The sequence below is a fragment of the Acipenser ruthenus genome, chromosome 38 (genome assembly GCF_902713425.1).
Source record: "Acipenser ruthenus chromosome 38, fAciRut3.2 maternal haplotype, whole genome shotgun sequence".
Lineage (NCBI taxonomy): Eukaryota > Metazoa > Chordata > Actinopteri > Acipenseriformes > Acipenseridae > Acipenser > Acipenser ruthenus.
Window position 1 is genome coordinate 4545870 of NC_081226.1, and position 23380 is coordinate 4569249.

Genomic DNA, 23380 nt, shown 5'->3' on the forward strand with positions numbered 1-23380 from the left:
CAGTGGCACTACCATGGCAAACAAAGAGTGGATCTACAATATCAATATTTCACTTTCTTTCCTCACAGGTGAGACTCTACTGCCAGACCTTGGTACTGAGGACGCAAGCTTTCTGACAGATAAATTAGATAAAAAGGACGTAAAAATTAAACTAAGAAAAGAGGTGGGTGGATCTGAAAACTGATTTAAAATTTGCATACCTCCTAATAGCTTTGTTAACATTGGCAAGGTTCAGATGTAGTTTTCTTTTAGGAAGAGGAATTTTCCTTCCAAATAAAAATGACCCTATTAATAATAGAGTACGGGAGGGTATGTCTAAATGTGCCTGTCAGCGTTCCAATGTAGCCTTGCATGACAGCTGGTATCTTGAAGCTTTCTTGAACTGGGTCCTCAAGAGGTTTTTAGCTTGTGTTGAACTGCAAGTGCAGCCCGCCTCATTTGGCCACCAATAAAATAAAATAAAAAAGTGAAGGGAACAAAACAAAAACCCAGACATAACATTACACAGATACCAAAAAGAATACTACATTCCATAAGAGAGCGCATTCAGGCATTATTTGCTAAACATTTTTTGACTGCATATATATTCATATACATATTATACATGTACATAATATATACAAGATTTGCAACTGAAGAGTAGCTTCTGGAATTCTGATCCTTCTGGCAGTGAACTGAACTAAAATCCAGCACTTTATATTAATGACATCCAGTCCAAATAAGAACATAAGAAAGTTTACAAACGAGAGGAGGCCATTCGGCCCATCTTGCTCGTTTGGTTGTTAGTAGCTTATTGAGTTGTTGCCGGATGGAAATCCAGCACGGAGAGAATTCAGCATGGAGAAGAGATAGGCAATATAATTAATGTCCTGGAGAGCATGTTCCCTCTGGGTGAAGAAAAGGGGATTGTATGAACTACAGCAGGACGCATTGATAGGTAGCTAGAAAGAGAAGAAAAAGGACAAATAATATGATTGAGTGCTTTAAATGTAAGGAATACAAGACCTGAGATTGAAGTTTGAGGTCTCCGATGCAGAGGATGGATCAAGGGACTGGTTTCAGGAAGTGATTTTGCCACACAGAAGAACTCACAGTAGCAGAGACGAATGTCTCTTCCAAAAGGACATCATTGAATGTGGAGAAGCATCCCACGGGTAGAGTGCTGACGAGGGACTCCAGGACTCCTTTGTGATTGGCAGCTTGGAAGATGAAGGTTGGGAGAAGATCTTTGAATATCCTGCAGCGACATTTGTATACGAGGTAGTGAGTTAACAGTGAGTACATGATGAGGTGCTTGCACAGTGGGCATGAAACCGGTACAGGGTCTTGTGCTGGAGAGTCGGTACGGGCCGCAGAGCCAGCCACGTTTGGGGAGACCCACTCCATACTGACAGGTAGGAGAGCTATTAATTATTGTCATGGTAGATAGATTATCGTGAATCCCGCACAAGCTTCAAAGTGAATTGAAATAAGAGGGCTGCTCCTACATCCATATGTAAAGCATACTGTGAAGCTGCAAGTAAATAACTGCTGCTGTTCGCTGTTGTTCGTTTGACTGTTTCCACATCCAACAGAGCTCCAAAGTCTCCAGAAATCACAAAGATGATCACGGTATTATTATCAGGCGCTAGGATGGAAGGTAAATGAGACCGCGTGATAAGTTTGGCACAGACTGAGCTGAAACGAAGAACTATCTATAAAGATGGCGAAACATGAGATTATAAATGTGGCGTTTGGAAAGACTATGAATGTTATGTTGTGATCCTGTTGCAAGTATGACCGCTCAAGAGGTTTGGCTACCCCATAGAAAAACATTGACGCATTCCTGACAGGGGAAGAGAGCTGTCTCTAAGGACTAAAGATAAAACAATTCCGGAAGAGTTAACTCTTTGAACAAGCAGAGAGCTGCAGACATAAATTACAAGGAATAAAGTAACAATATGACTACATTTGCGTTTTTACCTTCGTGAATTTGAGCATGGAGTTTCCTGGACCAAGGGATGGTCTGCGACAGAGTGACTGGACTGGTAATCGCTGGTCTAAACCGGAAACTGTAGAATGGAGGATCACAGCAGAATGCAGGATTGCAGCGCTGGAAAATGGATTTCGTGTTAGACGATTCCTGTCGAGACACCAGCCGGCTACCTTTTCCTGCCGAAACCTAGAGCTGGGTCTACCATTGGAGGTCAAATCCATAATGCGAAGGTAAGAAGAGAACAGCAACACAACCCCATAATGTGAGCGTACAAAACCAAACAGACGAAACGATACCAAACAAACGAAAGATAAAGAGCATGGATGAGAGGGGGTATATATACAGTGCCAATAGAAAGTCTACACCCCCTTTCAAAATTTTCAACTTTTATTGCCTTATAGCCTGGAATTAAAATACATTAAAATATTTTTTTTTCATTTATCTACACATCCTACCCCACAACTTCCAAGTGAAAAAAAATATTCTACAAATGTGTAGAAAATTAATTAAAAATAAAAACTGAAATAGCTTGGTTGGATAAGTGTCCACACCCCTTGTAATAGCAATTGGAGTAGTAGGGCAGCAGTGTGGTGTAGTGGTTAGGGCTCTGGAATCTTGACCGGAGGGTTGTGAGTTCAATCCCAGGTAGGGGACACTGCTGCTGTACCCTTGAGCAAGGTACTTTAACTAGTGGGCAGCAGTGTGGAGAGTGGGCAGCAGTGTGGAGTAGTGGTTAGGGCTCTGGACTCTTGACCGGAGGGTCATGGGTTCAATCCCCGGTGGGGACACTGCTGCTGTACCCTTGAGCAAGGTACTTTACATAGATTGCTCCAGTAAAAACCCAACTGTATAAATGGGTAATTGTATGTAAAAATAATGTGATATCTTGTAAGTCGCCCTGGATAAGGGCGTCTGCTAAGAAATACTTTACCTAGATTGCTCCAGTAAAAACCCAACTGTATAAATGGGTAATTGTATGTAAAAATAATGTGATATCTTGTAACAATTGTAAGTCGCCCTGGATAAGGGCGTCTGCTAAGAAATAAATCTAAGAAATAAATCCTAAATTAGCTCAGGTGTAACCAATCGCCTTCAAAATCACACACCAAGTTAAGTGGCCTCCACCTGTGTTAAATTGTAGTGATTCACATGATTTCAGGATAAATTCAGCAGTTCCTCTGCTGGGTAGTGCATTTCAAAGCAAAGACTCAACCATGAGCACCAAGGCGCTTTCAAAAGAACTCCGGGACAAAGTTGTTGACAGGCACAGATCAGGGGATGGGTATAAAAAAATATCAAAGGCCTTGAATATCCCTTGGAGCACGGTCAAGACGATTTTTAAGAAGTGGAAGGTGTATGGCACCACCAAGACCCTGCCTAGATCAGGCCGTCCCTCCAGACTGGATGACCGAGCAAGAAGGAGACTGATCAGAGAGGCTACCAAGAGGTCAGTGGCTACAGGCTTTTATGGCCAAGACTGGTCAAAGTGTGCATGTGACAACAATATCCCAAGCACTCCACAAATCTGGCCTGTATGGTAGGGTGGCAAGAAGGAAGCCATTACTCAAGAAAGCCCACCTTGAATCCCGTTTGAAGTATGCAAAAAAACACTCGGGAGATTCTGTAGCCATGTGGCAAAAAGTTTTGTGGTGTGACGAAACTAAAATTGAACTTTTTGGCCTAAATGCAAAGCGTTATGTTTGGCGCAAACCCATCACAGCGCATCACCCAAAGAACACCATCCCTACTGTGAAGCATGGTGGTGGCAGCATCATGTTATGGGGATGTTTCTCATCGGCAGGGACTGGGGCACTTGTCAGGATAGAAGGGAAAATGAATGGAGCAAAGTACAGAGAAGTCCTTGAGGAAAACCTGCTGCCCTCTGCAAGAAAGCTGAAACTGGGACGGAAGTTCACCTTTCAGCATGACAACGACCCAAAGCACACAGCCAAAGCTACACTGGAGTGGCTAAAGAACAAAAAGGTAAATGTCCTTGAGTGGCCCAGTCAGAGTCCTGACCTAACTCCAATTGAAAATTTGTGGCATGACTTGAAGATTGCTGTCCATCAACGCTCCCCAAGGAACTTGAACAGTTTTGTAAAGAATGGTTAAATATTGCCAAATCTAGGTGTGCAAAGTTGGTAGAGACCTATCCCAACAGATTCACAGCTGTAAGTGCTGCCACAGGTACTTCCACCAAGTATTAACTCTGGGGGTGGAGACTTATCCAATTATGATCTTTCAGTTTTGTATTTTGAATATATAATTTTGTTCTCAATAAAAAAAAAAACTTTTTATATGTATTTATATGTATATGTGTGTGTTGATACAGAGCGTGGATGAGAGGGGGTATATATATGTGCTGATACAGAGCGTGGATGAGGGGGTATATATATGTGCTGATACAGAGTGTGGATTAGATGGGGTATATATACGGTGGATGAGGGGGTGTATATATACGGTTTGATAATTACATATTTGATTAAGGGGCGGATTCGCCTTTCAGAAATACAACCAAGTGTCCAAAGATCAAATGGAAGAGCCTTTCTTAGCACTCCTTTAAAGGGGGCCAGTGATATTGTTGCTGGTGCTAATAAGAGGTAAGAGAAAGGGTTTTAAAAGATACCGTGGGTAACACTTATTTAAAAAGGAGAGGGCTGAGATGATGATAATAACGTTAAGAAAGATAAGAGGTAAGAGAATGGATTTTAAAGATGTCACGGTTCCTTTAAAAGCCTTCCTGTTTCTTTCTGACTTTTCGAATCAAGAGTCTCTTTTTTTCTGTTTGACAGCTCAAAGAGCAATGCTATAAAGACGCACTGAAAGCCCCAATCTATAAGGATGTCCCTGATATAGACTGGCCTGACGTTGTGACGGACAGATTCCTGTGCACTGGAGGCACAGACCCAGTGACAGATGACGTGACCTGCAAAGGTACATTTCCACACTGAGAGAAGGGTCTTGACTTTTGTTGTTTTCTCTGATTTTGGTACAGTAATAAAACCACATCATGACTGTGTTTACAGGTGATTCTGGAGGCTCCCTGTTTCTCGAGAAGAAAAGAAGAATGTTTCAGGTCAGTACAAGCAGGAATCCAACTGACTGCGCTTGTGCACCTGCTGCTGTTACAGCTTTCTAATAAAATCCTGCAGCGTTACAGGACACCCTGCAACGTGTACAAAAACTCAGTACATTACCTGTCTGTGTCCCCTGCTGTCTGTATCGCAGCGTATGTTTGAAACATATTGCAGACCATTTTGAACGTTTTAATCCCACATCATTAGTCAGAAATCAACGGGGCAATACATTTTACAACATAATATGTCATTGTTGCAGGAGGCGGCATGAAATGGATGCACTGCAATGTTCAGAAGAGAAATTATCTGGATGCTTTAAAAGTTTTTCAGTTAAACTCAGATAAGACAGAAGTTTTGATTTTTGGGTTCTCAGCAACAACTAGAATTTGCTAATTCTCTAAACAGAGTTGAGTAATTTAACTTCAAACCACAAATCAGAGACCAGAAATGTGGGATTCAGATTTGATTCTGATTTATGTCCGTAATGTCACCAAAGTGTCTTTTTATCATCAACTAAATATTGCTAAGATTAGATCTTGTCTTTCATTGCTTGAGAAGCTAAGTCATGCTTTTGTCTCATCTAGACTCGATTTACTGCAATGCTCTTTTTGCTGGGTTGCCTTTTCACGGAAACAGCTTGTTCAAATAAAGCGGCATGGGTACTTAGCAAAAAAATAGGAAAAGTCACCACATAACTCCATACAAAACAGTTCATGGCCTGGCACCTGATTATCTAAAACAGCTCTTGTCCCTATATGTACGTAGACGTGCTTTAAGGTAGGCTGATTCTGGTCTCCTGTCCCTCCCAAAGATTAAGACAAAAAGGAAACGCGAAAGAGCTAGGGGGTGAATACTTCTGCAAACCAGTGTGTATAGTTTTGTGGTGGGCAACAATGCTAATGAGAGAGGAGACATGTCTGGCAAATAATGTGCTGATCAGAGATACAAAACACTGTTTCAAACAGCAATCAAAAGTAGATGCAGTACCATTGAAGATATGTTAATCACTTCAGGACAAGCAATCATCACCTCCTCAAAACAAGGACTGTGAGACCACATTGCAATTCTCCCAGGTCTCACATAATGCCAGTTCACACAACCGCTAAAATACAGTCTGGCTTCATAACTGCAAAGAGTAGTCTTTATAATAATTCATACATTATAACTTGACAAAAAATATCCTTACAAGATGCAGAGTCACTTAATATTTTTAAATCAAGATTAAAAACTCACTTTTTTAGACGAGCATTTTATACAAAATGTTAAGTGTTCTTTCTTCTAATTTTATTTCTCTACTAACATTTTTTTTGGTGTTTTGATTTATTTTACTAAACTTTTTCATGTTCATGTTTTTTAATTGTTTTAGTTGATTTTATTCTAATTTTAGTTTTCCTTGACTTGTAAAGCAATTTGAGATACTGTTGTATGAAAGGCGCTATATAAATCAATAAACTTATTAAGATATAATCTAAAAGAAACGGGTGCATTTACAGTATGCAGTGCTCGCTCGCAATTCCACCATTCGAAATCACTGACTTGCTTAATCCACGGTTAACCCACGTTGACCGTACAATTGTGCAAGTCCTGTATTTCACTGTATAAGGGCCCTTCACTATCACTGTGTTCAGTATTTTCAGATAGCGACATAACCCCCAATTCGGTGTGGCTATATTATATAACAACTGCCTATCAGTCATTTCCTGGAAATGGGATCCCTGTGCACTGCAATGCATCCGCCCGTCTGTCTGCTGCACTCTGGAACGGTGAACATGAGATCTGCCTTGATTTATAAACCAATCTTCAGCAGCCCTTAATCCTGCACTCCCAGCCTCCTACAGACGTCTCGGATTGCATTGGGATACAAGCTGTTCATGACTATTGAAGCAGCTTTTCTATTGATGCATTGCAGCGGTACTCTGATGTACTTCCATGTTAATATATTACTGAAATGCATCCATATGTAGATTTGTATTAGTCCTAATCAGACTAATCAGACTAGATTTAAGAGCTCGCTACAAAATATTCAGCGCAACTGACTGGACTGGGCTGTAAAAAAGCACCTCATTATGTCTGCTTGTGATTGTGGGGGTTTCATGCCCCCCGATGTACCGGAGCTCATCATGCAGTCTGCTCTCTTTAAAACTAAGTTAAAAACAACGTGCTTTGAATGCATTGTTTTCCTGTTTTCAGGTGGGAGTTATAAGCTGGGGGAACAAGAATCTTTGTGTTGGAGGCAGGAGGCAGCCCACTGAGAAAGACTCCCGAGATTATCATATTAATCTCTTTGAGGTGCAGGACTTCTTGAGAGATAAACTGGGAACAAATGAACCAAAATATCTGAACTTCATCAAATAACCAGCATGTACTCAACTGTAAATCTTTCAGAGCTGTCTTCTGTATCTTCTGCACTTTTCATTGGCTTGCTAACAAACTGTTTTATAAGAAACATGTTAATATTAATAAACAAGGCCAAAGGAAACTTATTGACCATTCACTGCTTTACACCAGAAGAGACTCAATAAAACATGTCAGTGTTATGAAATCTTATCCAGTATTGGTCCGGTGAATGTAATATTGAAATACATTTCTTCATGTCTCTTTTGATAATGTCTGTTTTTGTTTAGTGGGGTAGTCTCAGTTCAGAGTTTAAGTCCAGTAGCATTGAGTTTACTGTGATTTCCATTTGTACTGCTTTTTTAAAAAGATATGTAACAGACCACATTTCTTGTCCTAAATAAAAGTTGCACACATTAAGTTAAACGTGTATTCAGTTTATAAGCAAAGGGGTACAAATATAGTTTATACTTTTCAGTTATGAAGCATAGAAAAAAATGACAAAAACATTTTTTTAATAAAAACACAGAATCTGTTTTATTCTTCTGAAGCAGATTTGTTAAAAACCTTATTTACACGAGTAAAAAACATAATTCTAATGCCGAGACGGTTAATACAACTCACAGTGGATTCTCATGGAAGCAAGGCGGGGGGGGGGGGGGGGGGGGGGGCTAATCACAGCATTTTTTAAATCAACTCTGTGAACTCAATAGAGCTCTGAGAATCATGTCTGAACTTAACCAACTGTACCCCAGCGTAACAGTGCCCTGTCCCTCTGAAACAACTGTACCCCAGCGTAACAGTGACCTGTCCCTCTGAAACAACTGTACCCCAGCGTAACAGTGACCTGTCCCTCTGAAACAACTGTACCCCAGCGTAACAGTGACTGGTAATCAGTGAACCGTGTTGTCTGCTTGTAGCCACCACCTTGAGAAGGTCCGATCTTGTTTATTGTGTTGCATGTTTGCAAGTTTGAATCATGGAGTGGTAAATAAAACAAACTACAAACATTGTCACCTCCCTAAAAAATAAGAGATTCTCTCTCCATCTCTCCCTTTACCTGTCTCACTGATTGATGTCATAGAAAAGTCACTGGAGTGTGCTGAATGTTGTGCAGTTTCATCACATCCTTTCATATTTTTATAATACTTACTGATATGCATTGTTGTCTCTCTCTCCCCGTCTCTGTCCTCTTCTATCCCTCTCCTCCTTCCCCCTCTCATCGCACCACCATGCTGATCTCTGCCATGCAAAAACTCTTTCCCTGTCTATCACCTCCTCCCCCAAATTAAAATGCAGATGCCTGCAAACATGACTGGTGAACAATATCCAGTACTGACAATGTGCTTGTTTGCACATACATACAATGTGTTTGTTTGTTGTAGTTAGTTACTAAGCCTACAGCAGGTTCCTAGCACACCACTACACTTATTTAAACCAGTTTCCTCAGCCTCCTCCCTCCTCTCCTCCCCTCTCCTCTCCTCTCCTCTCTCCCCCCTCCTCTCAGCGCACCACCACGTTGATCTCTGCCACACTGTTGGCGTCCATGCAGTTCTCGGCGGTGGTCTTGCCATGTTGCTCCTTCAGGTGGCGGCGGATGGCTGGCTTGTGTGCGAACCTCACGTGGCAGTAGGAGCAGCGGTAGGGCCGCTCGCCGCTGTGCAGGTTCATGTGGTCGTACAGAGTGGACTTCTGCGTGAAGCTCTTGGCGCACACGTGGCAGGCGTGGGACTTGATGCCACGGTGTACGTTCATGTGGCGGTTCAGGTTGCTGGTGTGGTTGAACTGCTTCCCGCAGCGCGGGCACATGAACACGCAGTGTGAGGCACGCATGTGCGTCACCAGCCTCTCCACGCTCTGGAAGAACTCCTCACACCGGCTGCACTTGATGGTTTTGACCCCCGAAGAGCCCAGCGAGACGGGGGGCTGCTGCTGGGGTGGGAACAGCCCGCAATGCGGGGCTAGGAAATCCCTCTGGGCCATTTCCACGGAGAAGGAGGAGGATCCCTCGTAGCTGGAAGAGGTGGAGCCCACTCTACGGGCAGCATCCTCCGGGCACTCCAAACCTACACAGCCCTCCTCCTCCACCTCTGCCAGGCCATGTCCTTCCCCGAGGTGATGCTCCTGTAGGGGTTGGTAATAGGATTTGAAGCCCCTCTCTTCCTCCCTTTCCTCTCCCAGACTCGACTCCCCTCCTCCCTCTTCCTCCTCCCCACCTCCGCCTCCCAGCCCCTCTCCCGTGGAGTGAACCCCGTCTCCTTCCTGGATAGGCGTCCCTTCCCTTCCCAGAATGCCCTGCTGCTGGCGCCTGTAATCCCACAGCGTCGGCTTCCTGCCCCTCGTCTTGGGGCTGCCGCTGCTCCTGGCTGTTGTTGTCGATGTCGTCTGGGCTTCGTTTGTTGTCATCAGTGTCTCTTTGTTATCCTCCTCCTCTTCCTCCTCCTTGTTTAGGATTTCACTGCCTCCTCCCTCGGCCTCCACCCCCTCCTCCCTTTCTCTCTCCCTCCCCATCCATCCCCCCATGCTCCCTCCATCCTCCACGATGCACACGTCGGACAGCTCCTCATACTCATCTTCAAAGTCGTCCGCGCAGTCTTCAGGGAATTCCTCCACTTTGACCTGCGGAACGGAGAGACAAGCACAGAGAGCTATGGTAACGTATATTAAAAAACAAACCATGGTAAACTATGGTAAACGTACAGTATAATTTTAGATGAAGTCCTTACTGCGCCTTAAAAGCGAAATCCAAACAAACAAACAAAACCAGGTGCGTAGATCTCCAAATGCATGAAGTAATTAAAAGTCCACAATAATCCTCACACTGCTATTTGAAGAGTGGCAATAAAAAAACAACTTTTGCCTGTTCTATAAATAAAGTTCTTTGCATAATTTTGTAGTGGTTTTTTATTGCCACTCTTCAAATAGCAGTGTGCGGATTATTGTTGACTTTTAATTACTTCAAACGTACAGTATAACCATTCCCAGGGTCAGCCTCCCCATTCCCAGAGTCACCCACCCCATTCCCAGAGTCAGACTCTTCATTCCCAAAGTCACCCTCCTCATTCCCAGGGTCAGCCTCCCCATTCCCAGAGTCACCCTCCCCATTCCCAGGGTCAGCCTCCCCATTCCCAGAGTCAGCCTCTTCATTCCCAAAGTCATCCTCCTCATTCCCAGTCAGCCTCCCCATTCTCAGAGCCACCCCTCATTCCCAGAGTCACCCTCCCCCCATTCCCAGAGTCACCCTCCCCATTCCCAGAGACACCCTCCCCATTCCCAGAGTCAGCCTCCCCATTCTCAGAGCCACCCCTCTCATTCCCAGTCACCCTCCCCATTCCCAGAGTCAGCCTCCCCATTCCCAGAGCCACCCCTCTCATTCCCAGAGTCACCCTCCCCATTCCCAGAGTCAGCCTCCCCATTCTCAGAGCCACCCCTCTCATTCCCAGAGTCACCCTCCCCATTCCCAGAGTCAGCCTCCCCATTCCCAGAGTCAGCCTCCCCATTCTCAGAGCCACCCCTCTCATTCCCAGAGTCACCCTCCCCATTCCCAGAGTCAGCCTCCCCATTCCCAGAGTCAGCCTCCCCATTCCCAGAGTCAGCCTCCCCATTCCCAGAGTCACCCTCCTCATTCCCAGAGTCAGCCTCCCCATTCCCAATACCTTCAGCTCCTCTGGGTTCTCAGCTTGTCCAGTAGTGTGCTGGTAGCGGGCATGCTGGTGACTGTGCTGCAGGAGCTGGAACGGACTGGGCTGGGACTGGTTTGACTGGTGTGAGTGGGACAGTGCCTGCACCGGGTGTTTCTGCTGCTTGGTCAGCCCCGCCCCTTTCCTGTTGCCCGGGTTACCTCCTCCCGTCCCTGCCTTGCCCTTCGACCCTGCGCTGGTCCCAGGAGCCCCCTCATGCAGGCTGTGTATCTGCGGCTCGATGAACTGTGTGAGCGCGGCACGGCACTTCTCTACCACATGCTCCATCTGCAGGTAACTCGCTGCTGTCAGGTAGTTGACAATGTCACGCACCCCGAACTCCAGGAGCCCAGTGTAGCAGGAGAGCAGCAGGTCAGCCACGATGCGTGAGCTGTGCAGGAGAGACACCTGGGGGAGGGGAGAGGAGAGGGGAGGAGAGGGGAGGGGACAGGAGAGGAGAGGAGAGAGGAGAGAGGAGAGAGAGGAATGGAGAGAGGAGAGAGAGGAGAAAGGAGAGGAGAGAGGAGAGGGGAGAGGAGAGGAGAGAGAGGAGAGAGGAGAGAGAGGAGAGGAGAGATGAGAGAGAAGAGAGGGGAGGAGAGTAGAGGGGAGGAGGAGAGGAGAGGGGAGAGGGGAGGGGAGAGGAGAGAGAGGAGGAGAGTAGAGGGGAGGAGAGGAGAGAGGACAGAGAGAGGAGAGGAGAGGAGAAGAGAGAGAGGAGAGGGGATAGGGGAGAGGAGAGAGAGGAGAAAGGAGAGGAGAGGGGATAGGGGAGGAGAGGTGAGAGGAGAGGAGAGAGGAGAGGAGAGAGAGGAGAGGGGAGAGGGGAGAGGGGAGAGAGAGAGAGGTCTTTAATAGAGAACATATTGCTATGATTCTTGCTGAGCTCAAGCTTTTGAAAAATAAGTTCTGATCAAAAACAGAAACAAAACAAGAATTGAAAACCATGCAAGATGAACGATACGTGGAGACTTGTGTATTTTTCTACAACCTGCCTATTCTATCTTTAATACTGAATAAATGGGTTTCCTTGATATTGGAGCAGATGGGGGCTGTCAATGAGCAAGGCCAGTGTGATCAACACTGCTATCCATCGCAAGCCACTCCTGCACCACTGAGGATGGTTATGGGAGAGGCTGTTTAGAATGGCCTTCACTTCAAACAGTGTACCTGCAGCTCCGAGGAGGGGTTCAGCAGGAACTGGTCTCGGAGAAAGGGGGAGCAGGCGGCTAAGATGACCCTGTGACCCCGGAACTTGAGGTTGTCGTTGGCGACGATGGTGATGTCACAGAAGCGCTGGTCGGAGCGCAGCTGGTTCGTGTTCCGCAGAGTGGCGGCTCCATGGCCGGGCAGCTGGAAGCGCAGTATCTCAGTCGGGCCACCAGAGGGCAGCAGAGCCATCATTGCAATTAATACTGAAGACACTTCCTCTTATAATTAACCTTATTATTATCAAAACAAGTATTACATTAATACCCTGTGAGAGAGACAGAGAGAGAGAGAGAATGTAAAGCTATGCAAAGTTGCAGGCAGGACACTAATAAAAACAATATTAAAAAAAATTGATAGCTTACATTTGAAATACTGAATCTCTTTACAGTAAAAAAAATGGGGGGCAGCGAAAATGTTATTAAAGTTAATAAGAGGTAAGAGAATGGATTTTAAAACACTCCAGTGATCATGTTATTAAGGTTAGTGAGAGAATGGATTTTAAAACACTCCAGTGATCATGTTATTAAGGTTAGTGAGAGAATGGATTTTAAAACACTCCAGTGATCATGTTATTAAGGTTAGTGAGAGAATGGATTTTAAAACACTCCAGTGATCATGTTATTAAGGTTAGTGAGAGAATGGATTTTAAAACACTCCAGTGATCATGTTATTACGGTTAGTGAGAGAATGGATTTTAAAACACTCCAGTGATCATGTTATTAAGGTTAGTGAGAGAATGGATTTTAAAACACTCCAGTGATCATGTTATTAAGGTTAGTGAGAGAATGGATTTTAAAACACTCCAGTGATCATGTTATTAAGGTTAGTGAGAGAATGGATTTTAAAACACTCCAGTGATCATGTTATTAAGGTTAGTGAGAGAATGGATTTTAAAACACTCCAGTGATCATGTTATTATTTCCTGGCATTTACAAATACAGTTGCTGCTGCTTACCTTTTGACTGATGAAGAAAAAACAAAAATAATTAAATAAAAATATAGTACAATGAATAGGATCAGATATATACACAAGTGTGTGTTTTATACATCTGCCATGCAAACCTGCCTGGATAAAACCAGGCTTTTGTGAATGAATAAATGATCTTAGTCTTCATAATTTCATTTCTACACAACAAGTATATTTATTACACAGTAGCAATTCAATAAAATCAAATTCAGAGATTCTCCATTTACAAAAAATCTATTTTATTGCTGACTAGTGCAGCAAATCTAGTCCCTTTTCTGCCTAAGAAACTGCATCTTCTCCTCTCTCTTTCAAGACGTCTCTCTCTCTTTTTATCTATCTCTATACTATCCTCCAGTCCAGTCTGCAAACCAGGCCCTTCCTGTATGTATACTGTAAAGCCATGAATATTTGCAAGCCTTTTATTATGTGTTTTTCACGTATGATAAATATATAGCTCGTATATTGCAACAGGTCGCCAACATTTCTGGAGCAAAATAGGTTTTATGAGTGTGATTAGCCAAATATTGTGGTCACAAATACTTAGGCTTTACAGTATCTCAATATTTCTATGTATTACTACATTTAATATGGCATGGTATTTGTTCTGTATATTTTTTTCTATTGCAGTTTCTGCTTGGATCATTAGTGTACCGTGATTAACACTAGGAAACAATTGTTTTCACCCACTTTCTACTATTAAACAAGACATGCATTTTATATGATGTGGTGGGAAGCCTAAAGGTGATGAAATGTGTTAAATATATTTTGACTGTTTGCAATAAATGAATGCAGGGCATCACCCAGAAGCTTCCCTGCCTCTTCACTGATAATCAGCTTCTCTGAGTTTTGTTTAGAAGCTGCCCTGATTGCACAGATGGGAATGTCCTTGTGAAGTAGTTGTTAAGTGTGGTACACAGTAATCCACGTAGGCAAACCCTTTGAGCTTCTCTGAATAGTATTTCCAAACCAACCCCTTCAACATGCTGTAAGCTGACAGGTATCACTTAAAACGGAAAGGAGCCTGTTCAAAACGTGTTCATTGAAATGTCCTGCCTATTCCGTTATTTTCAATTACGCAGTTTTTCGGTATAATCAATGAGCATGAGAAAGCATCTTCTGACAATCTGAATTCGATAACTACGCATTTCACCAAGGCTAATTTCTTTGCTAATCTTGGCTGGAGTTTTTTTGAGAGACATGGATCCAGCTGTAATAAGATTAAATCATATTCCTTTTCTGATCAAATGAAATGCTGTCACTTCGTTACCTACGAAAGAAATACTATTTAATCCTCCTTGATATAAGCATTAGTCTATGTAAAATACACAGAGATGTTTTCAAATTGACAGGACAGGCTTTCTTTTTATCATTGATTGGTATTGAAAAACATATTACTGATTGGAACTGAAAAACTTCATGAAACCGGCATGAAAATACAATACAATACAACGTGATAACTCCGGGGAAAAAACCTTTTGCGTCCCAAGAAAGGCTCTGGGGACACTGGGACCAGTGTTCCAAAAGTGGAACTGTCCCGTCCAAAACCGCACGTCAGATCACTTTAATTACTTAACAATATCTGTGAGTTTGTTAATAATGGTGTTCATCAGTAGCACTGCGAATGATCCAAACGCAAAACAAAGTGATTAACCTCAACATGTGATCGTGCTGTACCGGTGGAGCATGACGTAATCAACAGCCGCGCACGCATGACTACGAGAGCGATGTCCTCGATGAGCTGCGCTGGATGAGGTTGCGGTCTGCAGCGATACCCGTCTCGTGTGTGGAGGTGCAGAGGAAACGTTTCGTACGAAAAAGACAACGCAAAAATGTAGCCATCACCAAAAAAGCTGTTGCCACGTTTCAGTAGCTGTGAATCTGTTTTGCTCCCCGCACATTCTGGAGTGAAATCTCGACTATGCACTCAATATAAAGCAGGTGCTGGCGGAGTGCTACTGTGATGATGTCATGGTCTGTACCTACCGCAGCCTCTCAGTCCGTGTCCTCCAGTAAAGACCTCGGGCCAGCCTCGCTATTCTGTTAATAAAACCCAACAGCCCGGCACGGTTCAGCCCGTGGCTTATCCCTCTGTTAGGCAGTGCATTAATTCATGAAATGACTGCTTCAGTTTGATTGTTTGGCGGTGTTGATTACAGTGCTGTCGTGTCGCCTCGTTTCTCTCTCTCTGTCTCTCTCTGCTCGGGTCGCCCTTCCCAGTTTGTGTTTCAGTTCTTTGTTCTGGTTTTGTTCTCGATCGCGCGAGGAGAGCGAACCTCTCTCTCAGCTCTCCTCCGCACAAGCAACGAACACAAAACAAGCTTAAAGGGGAAGGTTGCAGTGGTTTTCTGACGGCGACCAATATATACAGAGAGTGAGAGGTTTGAAAAGGTATAACTGCAGTGTACAAAAATGACAAAAAAAAAAACGTTGCAATGAATCTACGGTGGCAAAATCTGAAATTGAATTCTTCGATTCCTTGGTTAAACTTGACCAAGGATCTATTAACAGTACACAGATCTTTACTGAAACCTACTGATGCATCAGTAGCTACATATGTAATCTGCATATCATATATATATATATATATATCAAAATAACATTCCTAAAGAACTGGGTATAAGGATAACAATGATCTGTTTTGATGAAAATGACTATAAAAACCAGGGAAAGGGTTTAAAAATAAATCTTAAAAAAGTGGATATAAGAACAGATATTTGAGAGGGAATTAAATTAAACCAGTATGACAAACTCAATAGAAATGAACCATTGAGTATAAGACAAGAGAAAAGAAGGCTGAAAGAATACCATTTAGATGCATATTGTTTCAGAAATACTTTAAGAGCATTTACAGATACTTCATAATTCAGAAAGAATGAAACTAATTTTTCCAAATGCACCAGTAGTGGCTTTTAGAAGGGATGTTAATTTAGTTGACATTTTGGTCCACAGTAAACATCACTGACACATTAAAGGACTTAACCTGTAAGAGAACATGTAAACTAGGCACATATATATTTATAAAGATCAAAGTGAAATCACAAATAGAGGAAATAGATATTCAGTCATAAGAAACTCTTCATGTAAAACTAGCAAGCTTGTTATGGTATATTTTGCCAGAAATGTAACAACATAAAATATGTAGGGGAGTCGGGTACAACATTATATAAAAGAATACAGAACCACCGATGAAACAGAAGAAAAGAAAATGAACCAATAGTTACACTTTATCAAAATGAACAAAACATGAATGACCTACAATTTATAGTTTTAGAAGAAATAAAATGAGATCATGTACAATACAGAAGAATAAAGTCAAACAAAGGGATAAATACCCTCAATACCACGATGCCCGAAGGGTTCAATAGAAAGCAAAAGATTGTTACATCAGTATCTCTGTAGTAAATGACATCACAAACACAGGGAGCACAATAGAAATGAGTGAGTGTAGTTGCCATGGCATAAGAAGCTTATAAGCACCTCCACTGTTTGTTTTCAAACGCACTTTCCCTTGACAAAGGCATGTTATACGTGTGTGTGCTGTGTGTGTGTTTGTGTTCAGTTGTCATTTTAAATATAGTAATTTTTTTCTTTTTTTCTTTTGAATACATTTGAAATTTATGATTTGGGCAGTCATGTAGTATTTATTTCCTTTAAACAATCTGTGAAATGCAGTTCGAACAGCACTATAAAAAACCATTAAGCCAACAATAGAACTTTATACACCGAATAGTGTCATCCGTCCTTCGTACCGTGCACAGCCCATGGTACAAACCAATTCACTTATGCGTGAGTCTAATTACTCAATAACTCAATTACACAGAACCGTCCGTTCCAGTTCTAACATAGGACATCCTGCCGCACCCTAGAACAACATTCCCCTTTAATTCGCGACGGACAAAACGACTGGGGGCTACGTGCTGTCATGGAGACCAACGTTGTTGGCGTGTCTACGTATCACCAACTCAACGGCAAACCGGTCTGAGTGAAAAGAATACGAACCCGAGAAGCTGTATGGACACCCACCGCTGGAGAACCCGGGAACATGTATATCAAAGCTGTCCAAACGGGTCTCATTGAGAGTTCTCAAAGCGTTCCTAGCTGACAAAATAATGTCATAACTTTCAGGGGGCCATAGCACATTCAAAACATCCTCTCCCAAATTCTGGAAGAAACTACAATTCAACTACAAAGTTTTAAGTAGTCTTTTTCAAAGTATCTAGCATTTAATTTAATTTTTATTTCTTTCTTTCTTTCTTTATTTTTTATAAATGAACCCTACCTACAGTTTAGGGCTCAGCTTCACAATCGGATGATTATCATTCAGAAAAGCGCCAGTCACAAATGCACATTTTTCTTCGCTGTGCTTTTTTAATAAATATTTTGTATTTCATAATGCCACACCCATAAATATAAAAACTATCAAAATACAGCATTGTTTAAAAAAAGAAAAAAAAACACTGGAAGCATTTGTTTGATTCGTTTTTATAGTTTATATATATATATATATATATATATATATATATATATATATATATATATATAAAGGATTCGGTTTTGCTTTGTACATCTTATGATTGCATCTGAATATATTGCTACATGCCTGTATCTTTTATTTTGAATTCTCCCTTCTTGTGCACTTTGTATATTATGCGATGAATGTATACACTTCTATGGAAAACTAATACAAATAATAAAAACAGAATGCTGCTTGTTTTTGGCACCACCTCGTGGTCAGGTTCCAGAGCTACACGTGGAATTTACAGGTCATTCTTTTAATATTACCACAAACAGAAAGAGCAAAACCGGAGACAAGCTGTTGAGTTTGACTTTACCAGGAGTTCAACATAATGTGGCAAAATAAGCACTAAAAACACCGTGTTTCTTGACGTGGAACTCATATCAGATATTGCATTGACTACAATAGTGTCCATTCATTCCTGCCCAGTGTACAGTATATTAATAAGAAACATAAGAAAGATTGATCTGATTAACTACAGACAATAGAAATGCACCTTCCAATACACTCACTGACGCTAAAAAGAAGGCATGACGTTGATAGCGTCACACTAAACAGAAGCTCGTTTCGCGATAACAGAAGTACTTGGAGTTCACGGTCATTGTTTCAAGAGGTATCGATATTGTCTTAATGATCCTAACTTTTTTCCCGGGAGGCTGGTACGAGGGACGTCTTCATGGAAGGTTTTGGGCAGTTATATTCTGTGTGCACGATTCATCCTGTAGTTTAGACGGAAGCTGCTGGGTGCTGCTGCGGCACCAAAATAAACTACAGCAAATCAACATGCCTGCATTTCTGATTTAAAAATAATAATAATAATAATTTTTTTTTTTAAAACAGTTTCCTATGTGAGACAATTTCTGCAAATGTCTGTGCAGAATTGTGAATTCTGTAATCATTTCTGTGATCGCAGAATTGGGGAATCCTGGTAGGATTGGTGATTAAACCTGTTCGTTTATGATTAAAAAAAACAGCGTAGTGTTGGATGTAAAGATGTACGCAGAATAAAATGAAAGTAGGCGAGTTGAAAACGTTCTTATTATGTACTGTTTCATGCATGCTAACATTCTGACAATTAAATATAGTTCAATATTGAACACTTGATTTGGTGTTTGATATTTAAGGGTTAAATTAACGTTTGGGGAGGAGGGCCCACAATAAGGTCCTCATCTTCCGCTTCCTCCGCCGCTGGTGAAGCTTGTTCGTGATGTTCACGTGCATCGTTAAGCTTTGAAGAGCTTCTTCAGGGCTTTGTTGGGAAACACATTTGAACCCAATTTATGAAGTAGCAAGTTTTCTAGTAAATCAAACGAAAAATACACCGCTGGTTGATTAATGCAGGGAAAACAAATTTACCCAAAAGTAGGTAAAACTATTAAGTAGAAATAAACAAGGATATATTATTCTGTAAACTAATAAATAACGTGACCAAACAAACAAAAACGACGTGGAAAGAAATTGCAATGAAAGTGGTTCAAACACATGGTCCTCCGCGAGGCAAAGAGGTTCGCAAGCAATGGCAGGATTTATTGAACGTTTAATATTGCAGGAGCCGACTCCGAGGACGTCTGCACTGTGCTGCTGGCGTGTCTGAGCAACTCCCCCGCACAGCAGCCCTTGCTAAATTCTGTCGTTTGCGTCCCCACAGTGCACGACACAGCATTCACGGACAGGTCGAGTCTCACGCCATCGTGAACTCAAGCAGTCGTTCAAGAGCGACTGGAGTTACGCTGGTATTCGGGAAACACTGCAGTTTGCAAAGGCTGCACTTACAACCGCCTTACGAGGCTGTTTCGGTAAAGTTGCTTCGGAAACAGCCTCCTGGAGTATTGGACATATGGGTGCGTTGATGGAGGCAGAATCTGACCAATTTAGCCAATGATCTTCTAAGAATGATCTCCGTGAACGCACCCATTGGCTAAATTGGTCAGATTCTGCACAGAACCTGCGCAGAATGATCTCCGTGAACGCACCCAGTCTGTCCGCCTGCACTTCAAACCACCACGAGAGGACACAGCCTACTTGCCCCTACCCATTATGGCAACGAGGATGGCTTCACCTTATCGAAATGTATCGACTACCTCAGCCATACGTCACCAGTCTGCCAGTACTTTGCAGAGCAGCGTTGCGAGGCGGGGTCGGATAAGAGAAGATGCGGGCGCGCTATGAGAAAGGGCGTGGTTTGTGAGACACCCGGGAAAGGGGAAAATAGGAAAGGGCGGTGACGCACAGCGTGACGGGCGGGACCTAAAAAACGATTCCGTTGGGTTGAATGAGAGAGGGGGCGGGGCACGCACGACAGAGGGCGGGGTCAGGCTGGAGTGACGCTCTTAGCGTTAGCAGCCTCGTAGACGCGCCATGGCTGCTCTACAGCAGAATCTGCTAAAGGTAAAAATAAATAAAACGTTATATTTGTATATTTTTTAAAATAAATACATATGTTTTTTAATGAATTCTCTTATTGATGAATACGCATAGTATCTAAATAAAAGGTCTGGTTATACGTAAGAAAGCACATCTATTTTACCACGTCGGTATACGGAATGTTTTGCATTGTTATGTGTTCGGTTATATTAATCATGAACGACATGTAAAGCCGATACAAAAAAAAAGTCAGTATTGCAGCTCCTTAATTTTCTGTTTAACTGGTTTAAAGCAATTGTATAGTTAGGCGTGCACGTTGAATCGGTACGACGATAGGTACTTGTGTTTACATTTTGACAGCAGACCGTACTGTCCGATTTGTACTGAAGCAGCTACACGTGTGTCGGCTGGGCATAGACGTGCATTTTAACAATGAGTAGTTTTAAACGTCTTGTGTGAATTGATACAGGATATTGTAGTAGCATCCGTGTGCTGCTGTATAGGATTAAAATACAAAAACATGTTGGGTTATAGTGTATTGTTTACGTTACTGATGATCACACGTATATAGTTAGTAGGAAGGTGCAAGTCATTTTCTATGTCTCCAACTGTATTTTAAATGTATGGCACTGCTGTATAAGAACATGCATTTCCACAATGTTACAAACTTAAACACTCAGGCAAAAAACATGCATACTTGTTTTTTGAACAGGGGGAGACTAAACCAGATGCACAGGCTGAGGAAGAGGGTGTGTCCTTTGGGTCTGAGAGAAACACAGCGGACCAATCAGAGAACGGTAAGTGCTACACATACAGTGCCCTCTAGGGGTAGAACGATACACTCACAGCACAATCCGATCCAGCTCTCAATATGCAGGTCCCGATACGATCTGCATCATGGTACCATGCGCGGTGCGCTCATGTTTTGGATGTAAAATCAAGTGATTTTAAAGGTATTTGTAGCTAACACAAATAAATCCTACCCATTTTTCCCTTCCACTGGTTACATGGGTCTGAAATGGGCAGTTTTGAAAGAGGCCAGTTAGCAAACACATGTTTTCATTTGAAATCATCAGGTACTACACGAGGTCAAAGAAAGTTCAGTTACCTTGCTTTACTTCCTTGGTCATCTCACCCCAGCATGTTCTTCTGGGTCGAAGCATGCTACTGGTTGAAAGCATGTCAGTCAATAGAGGAAGCAGCTGATTGGTTAAAGAAGCCAGTGAAGCAGTGGGGAGGATGTCACCTTCAGAGGAAATGCCCCAGGCAGTGCAGTGCAGTCTAAAAGCAGGGCTGGCAAACAGGGACCGCTTTGTATTGCATGCCATACATTTAGTATTAAATAGATATGCAATTGCATGTTAATATAATATTTAATAGATATGCAATTGATATTAAATTTACATTCAATTATTCCAATTACTTTCCATTAACATTTAAGTCAGATTAACTGTATTTTCAATTAAAAACATGTAAACAATGGGAGATTATTACATATTTTCAAGGGTAACAAAACATAATAGAAATGGACGTGATCTGCAATTACATTTTCAATTGACATTTGGTTAACATTTAGCAAGAAACCAGCTATTGCATATCTATTCAATATTAATTTAACATTAATATGCAATTGCATGTCTATTTAATTAATTTATGCCACCCAATATAAAGCGTTATATGCAGAGCCAGATAGCATGCTTTCAAAACTGCACAACTGAAACTATATATGAATGGATGAGCATGGTGGAGAAAGAGTAGAGAACTATTTATTTATTTTGCTTCAGTTACTGTTATTAGTTTTGTTAAGACCCAACTGAAATATGGATGTAATGCATTTGTACCAAATTTAAATCTCACCATTCAATCAGGTAGGTAGTGAATCACATCATTCACATATCTCCAGCAGCTAGTGAATCACATCGTTCACATCTCTCCAGCAGCTAGTGAATCACATCGTTCACATCTCTCCAGCAGCTAGTGAATCACATCGTTCACATATCTCCAGCAGCTAGTGAATCACATCGTTCACATATCTCCAGCAGGTAGTGAATCGCATCATTCACATATCTACAGCAGCTAGTGAATCGCATCATTCACATATCTCCAGCAGCTAGTGAATCGCATCATTCACGTATCTCCAGCAGCTGGTGAATCGCATCATTCACGTATCTCCAGCAGCTGGTGAATCGCATCATTCACGTATCTCCAGCAGCTGGTGAATCACATCATTCACGTATCTCCAGCAGCTGGTGAATCACATCATTCACGTATCTCCAGCAGCTGGTGAATCACATCATTCACGTATCTCCAGCAGCTGGTGAATCACATCATTCACGTATCTCCAGCAGCTGGTGAATCACATCATTCACGTATCTCCAGCAGGTAGTGCTCCAGGTCAGCCTCTCAATACATTTTTACGACTCGCTTCCGACCCGACCCGGACCCGCAGCCCGCTGCAGCACCGTCTTCTTACCCCCGACCCGACCCGACCCGACCCGCTTTAATAAGACCTGCAACCCGACCCGAACCCGCAAGTGTTTGTCCTTTACCTACTGCCTGCGTCGACTGACTCTCTCACGCTCTCACATTCACACATAGATATCTCTACCATTCTCCACAGATTGAGTTCATACAATAGGCTTTACAGCGTGGTAGCTTTCTCTAGTGGTCTGGATATTAGTATTTGTTTATTTAGCAGACGCCTTTATCCAAGGCGACTTACAGAGACTAGGGTGTGTGAACTATGCATCCGCTACAGAGTCACTTACAATTACATCTCACCAGAAAGGCGGCGCACAAGGAGGTTAAGTGACTTGCTCTGGGTCACACAATGAGTCAGTGGCTGAGGTGGGATTTGAGCCCATTTCTTTAACCACTGGACCACACAGCCTCTATCTCAAGTACAATACCTGTCCTGTCTATATCTTTCGTGCCTCCAGTTGAAAGGGAGCTACACCTGTGCTTTCACAGAGATGATGTACCAGGTTTCTGGCTGTCGTTCACAAAAACATAATGACGAATCCAGTCACATGTTTATTAGTTTCATTCGCTATGATACTTGTGATTTATCTCTCGCACTGTTATCCACTGCATGATATAAACCCTGCACTATCTTGTTTCACCTCGTCCACAGACATGTTTAATATCACCAAGCAGACGTGATAAAGGGTCTTGCGACGTATCAAACAAGCAGCAAAGCAAACCGAGAACACTGCTTAGCCAGCTGACTCCTCCCTAATCGCCTCCTGCTTTAGT

At 42.5% G+C, this 23380-nt stretch overlaps 3 protein-coding genes across 4 annotated transcripts in view; 2 read left to right on the forward strand and 1 right to left on the reverse strand.

The window, feature by feature from the left end:
* The window catches only part of LOC117971246 (complement factor B-like), a 46057-nt gene extending 38251 nt beyond the window's left edge, over window positions 1–7806 (forward strand). The window contains exons 15-18 of the mRNA XM_059008804.1: window positions 69–163; window positions 4768–4909; window positions 5002–5051; window positions 7243–7806. Of these exons, the coding sequence (XP_058864787.1) occupies window positions 69–163; window positions 4768–4909; window positions 5002–5051; window positions 7243–7407 (452 nt within the window). The 3' untranslated portion in view covers window positions 7408–7806. The remainder of the gene's footprint in view (window positions 1–68; window positions 164–4767; window positions 4910–5001; window positions 5052–7242) is intronic.
* Window positions 7807–7895: 89 nt separating this feature from the next.
* LOC131706882 (zinc finger and BTB domain-containing protein 12-like) lies at window positions 7896–15542 on the reverse strand. Its single transcript, XM_059008805.1, has 4 exons — window positions 15229–15542; window positions 12237–12543; window positions 11043–11474; window positions 7896–10005 (listed from the first exon to the last, which is right to left on the reverse strand). The coding sequence occupies exons 2-4, from the start codon at window positions 12468–12470 to the stop codon at window positions 8890–8892; spliced, it is 1782 nt and encodes a 593-aa protein (XP_058864788.1). The 5' UTR covers window positions 12471–12543; window positions 15229–15542; the 3' UTR covers window positions 7896–8889.
* Window positions 15543–20053: 4511 nt separating this feature from the next.
* LOC117434270 (histone-lysine N-methyltransferase EHMT2) overlaps window positions 20054–23380 on the forward strand; it is a 38292-nt gene continuing 34965 nt past the window's right edge. For both annotated transcript variants that reach the window (XM_059009023.1, XM_059009024.1), the window contains exons 1-2: window positions 20054–20149; window positions 20838–20922. In XM_059009023.1, the coding sequence (XP_058865006.1) occupies window positions 20120–20149; window positions 20838–20922 (115 nt within the window). In that variant the 5' untranslated portion in view covers window positions 20054–20119. The remainder of the gene's footprint in view (window positions 20150–20837; window positions 20923–23380) is intronic.

Excerpts from the sequence above, each read along its gene's own strand:
- LOC131706882 (XM_059008805.1), bottom strand. The coding sequence starts at position 12,470 with ATGATGGCTCTGCTGCCCTCTGGTGGCCCGACTGAGATACTGCGCTTC. Across the intron at positions 11,475-12,236 it reads ACCCCTCCTCGGAGCTGCAG|GTGTCTCTCCTGCACAGCTC; the intron begins GTACACTGTTTG and ends CCCCTCCCCCAG. Across the intron at positions 10,006-11,042 it reads AGAACCCAGAGGAGCTGAAG|GTCAAAGTGGAGGAATTCCC; the intron begins GTATTGGGAATG and ends TCCGTTCCGCAG.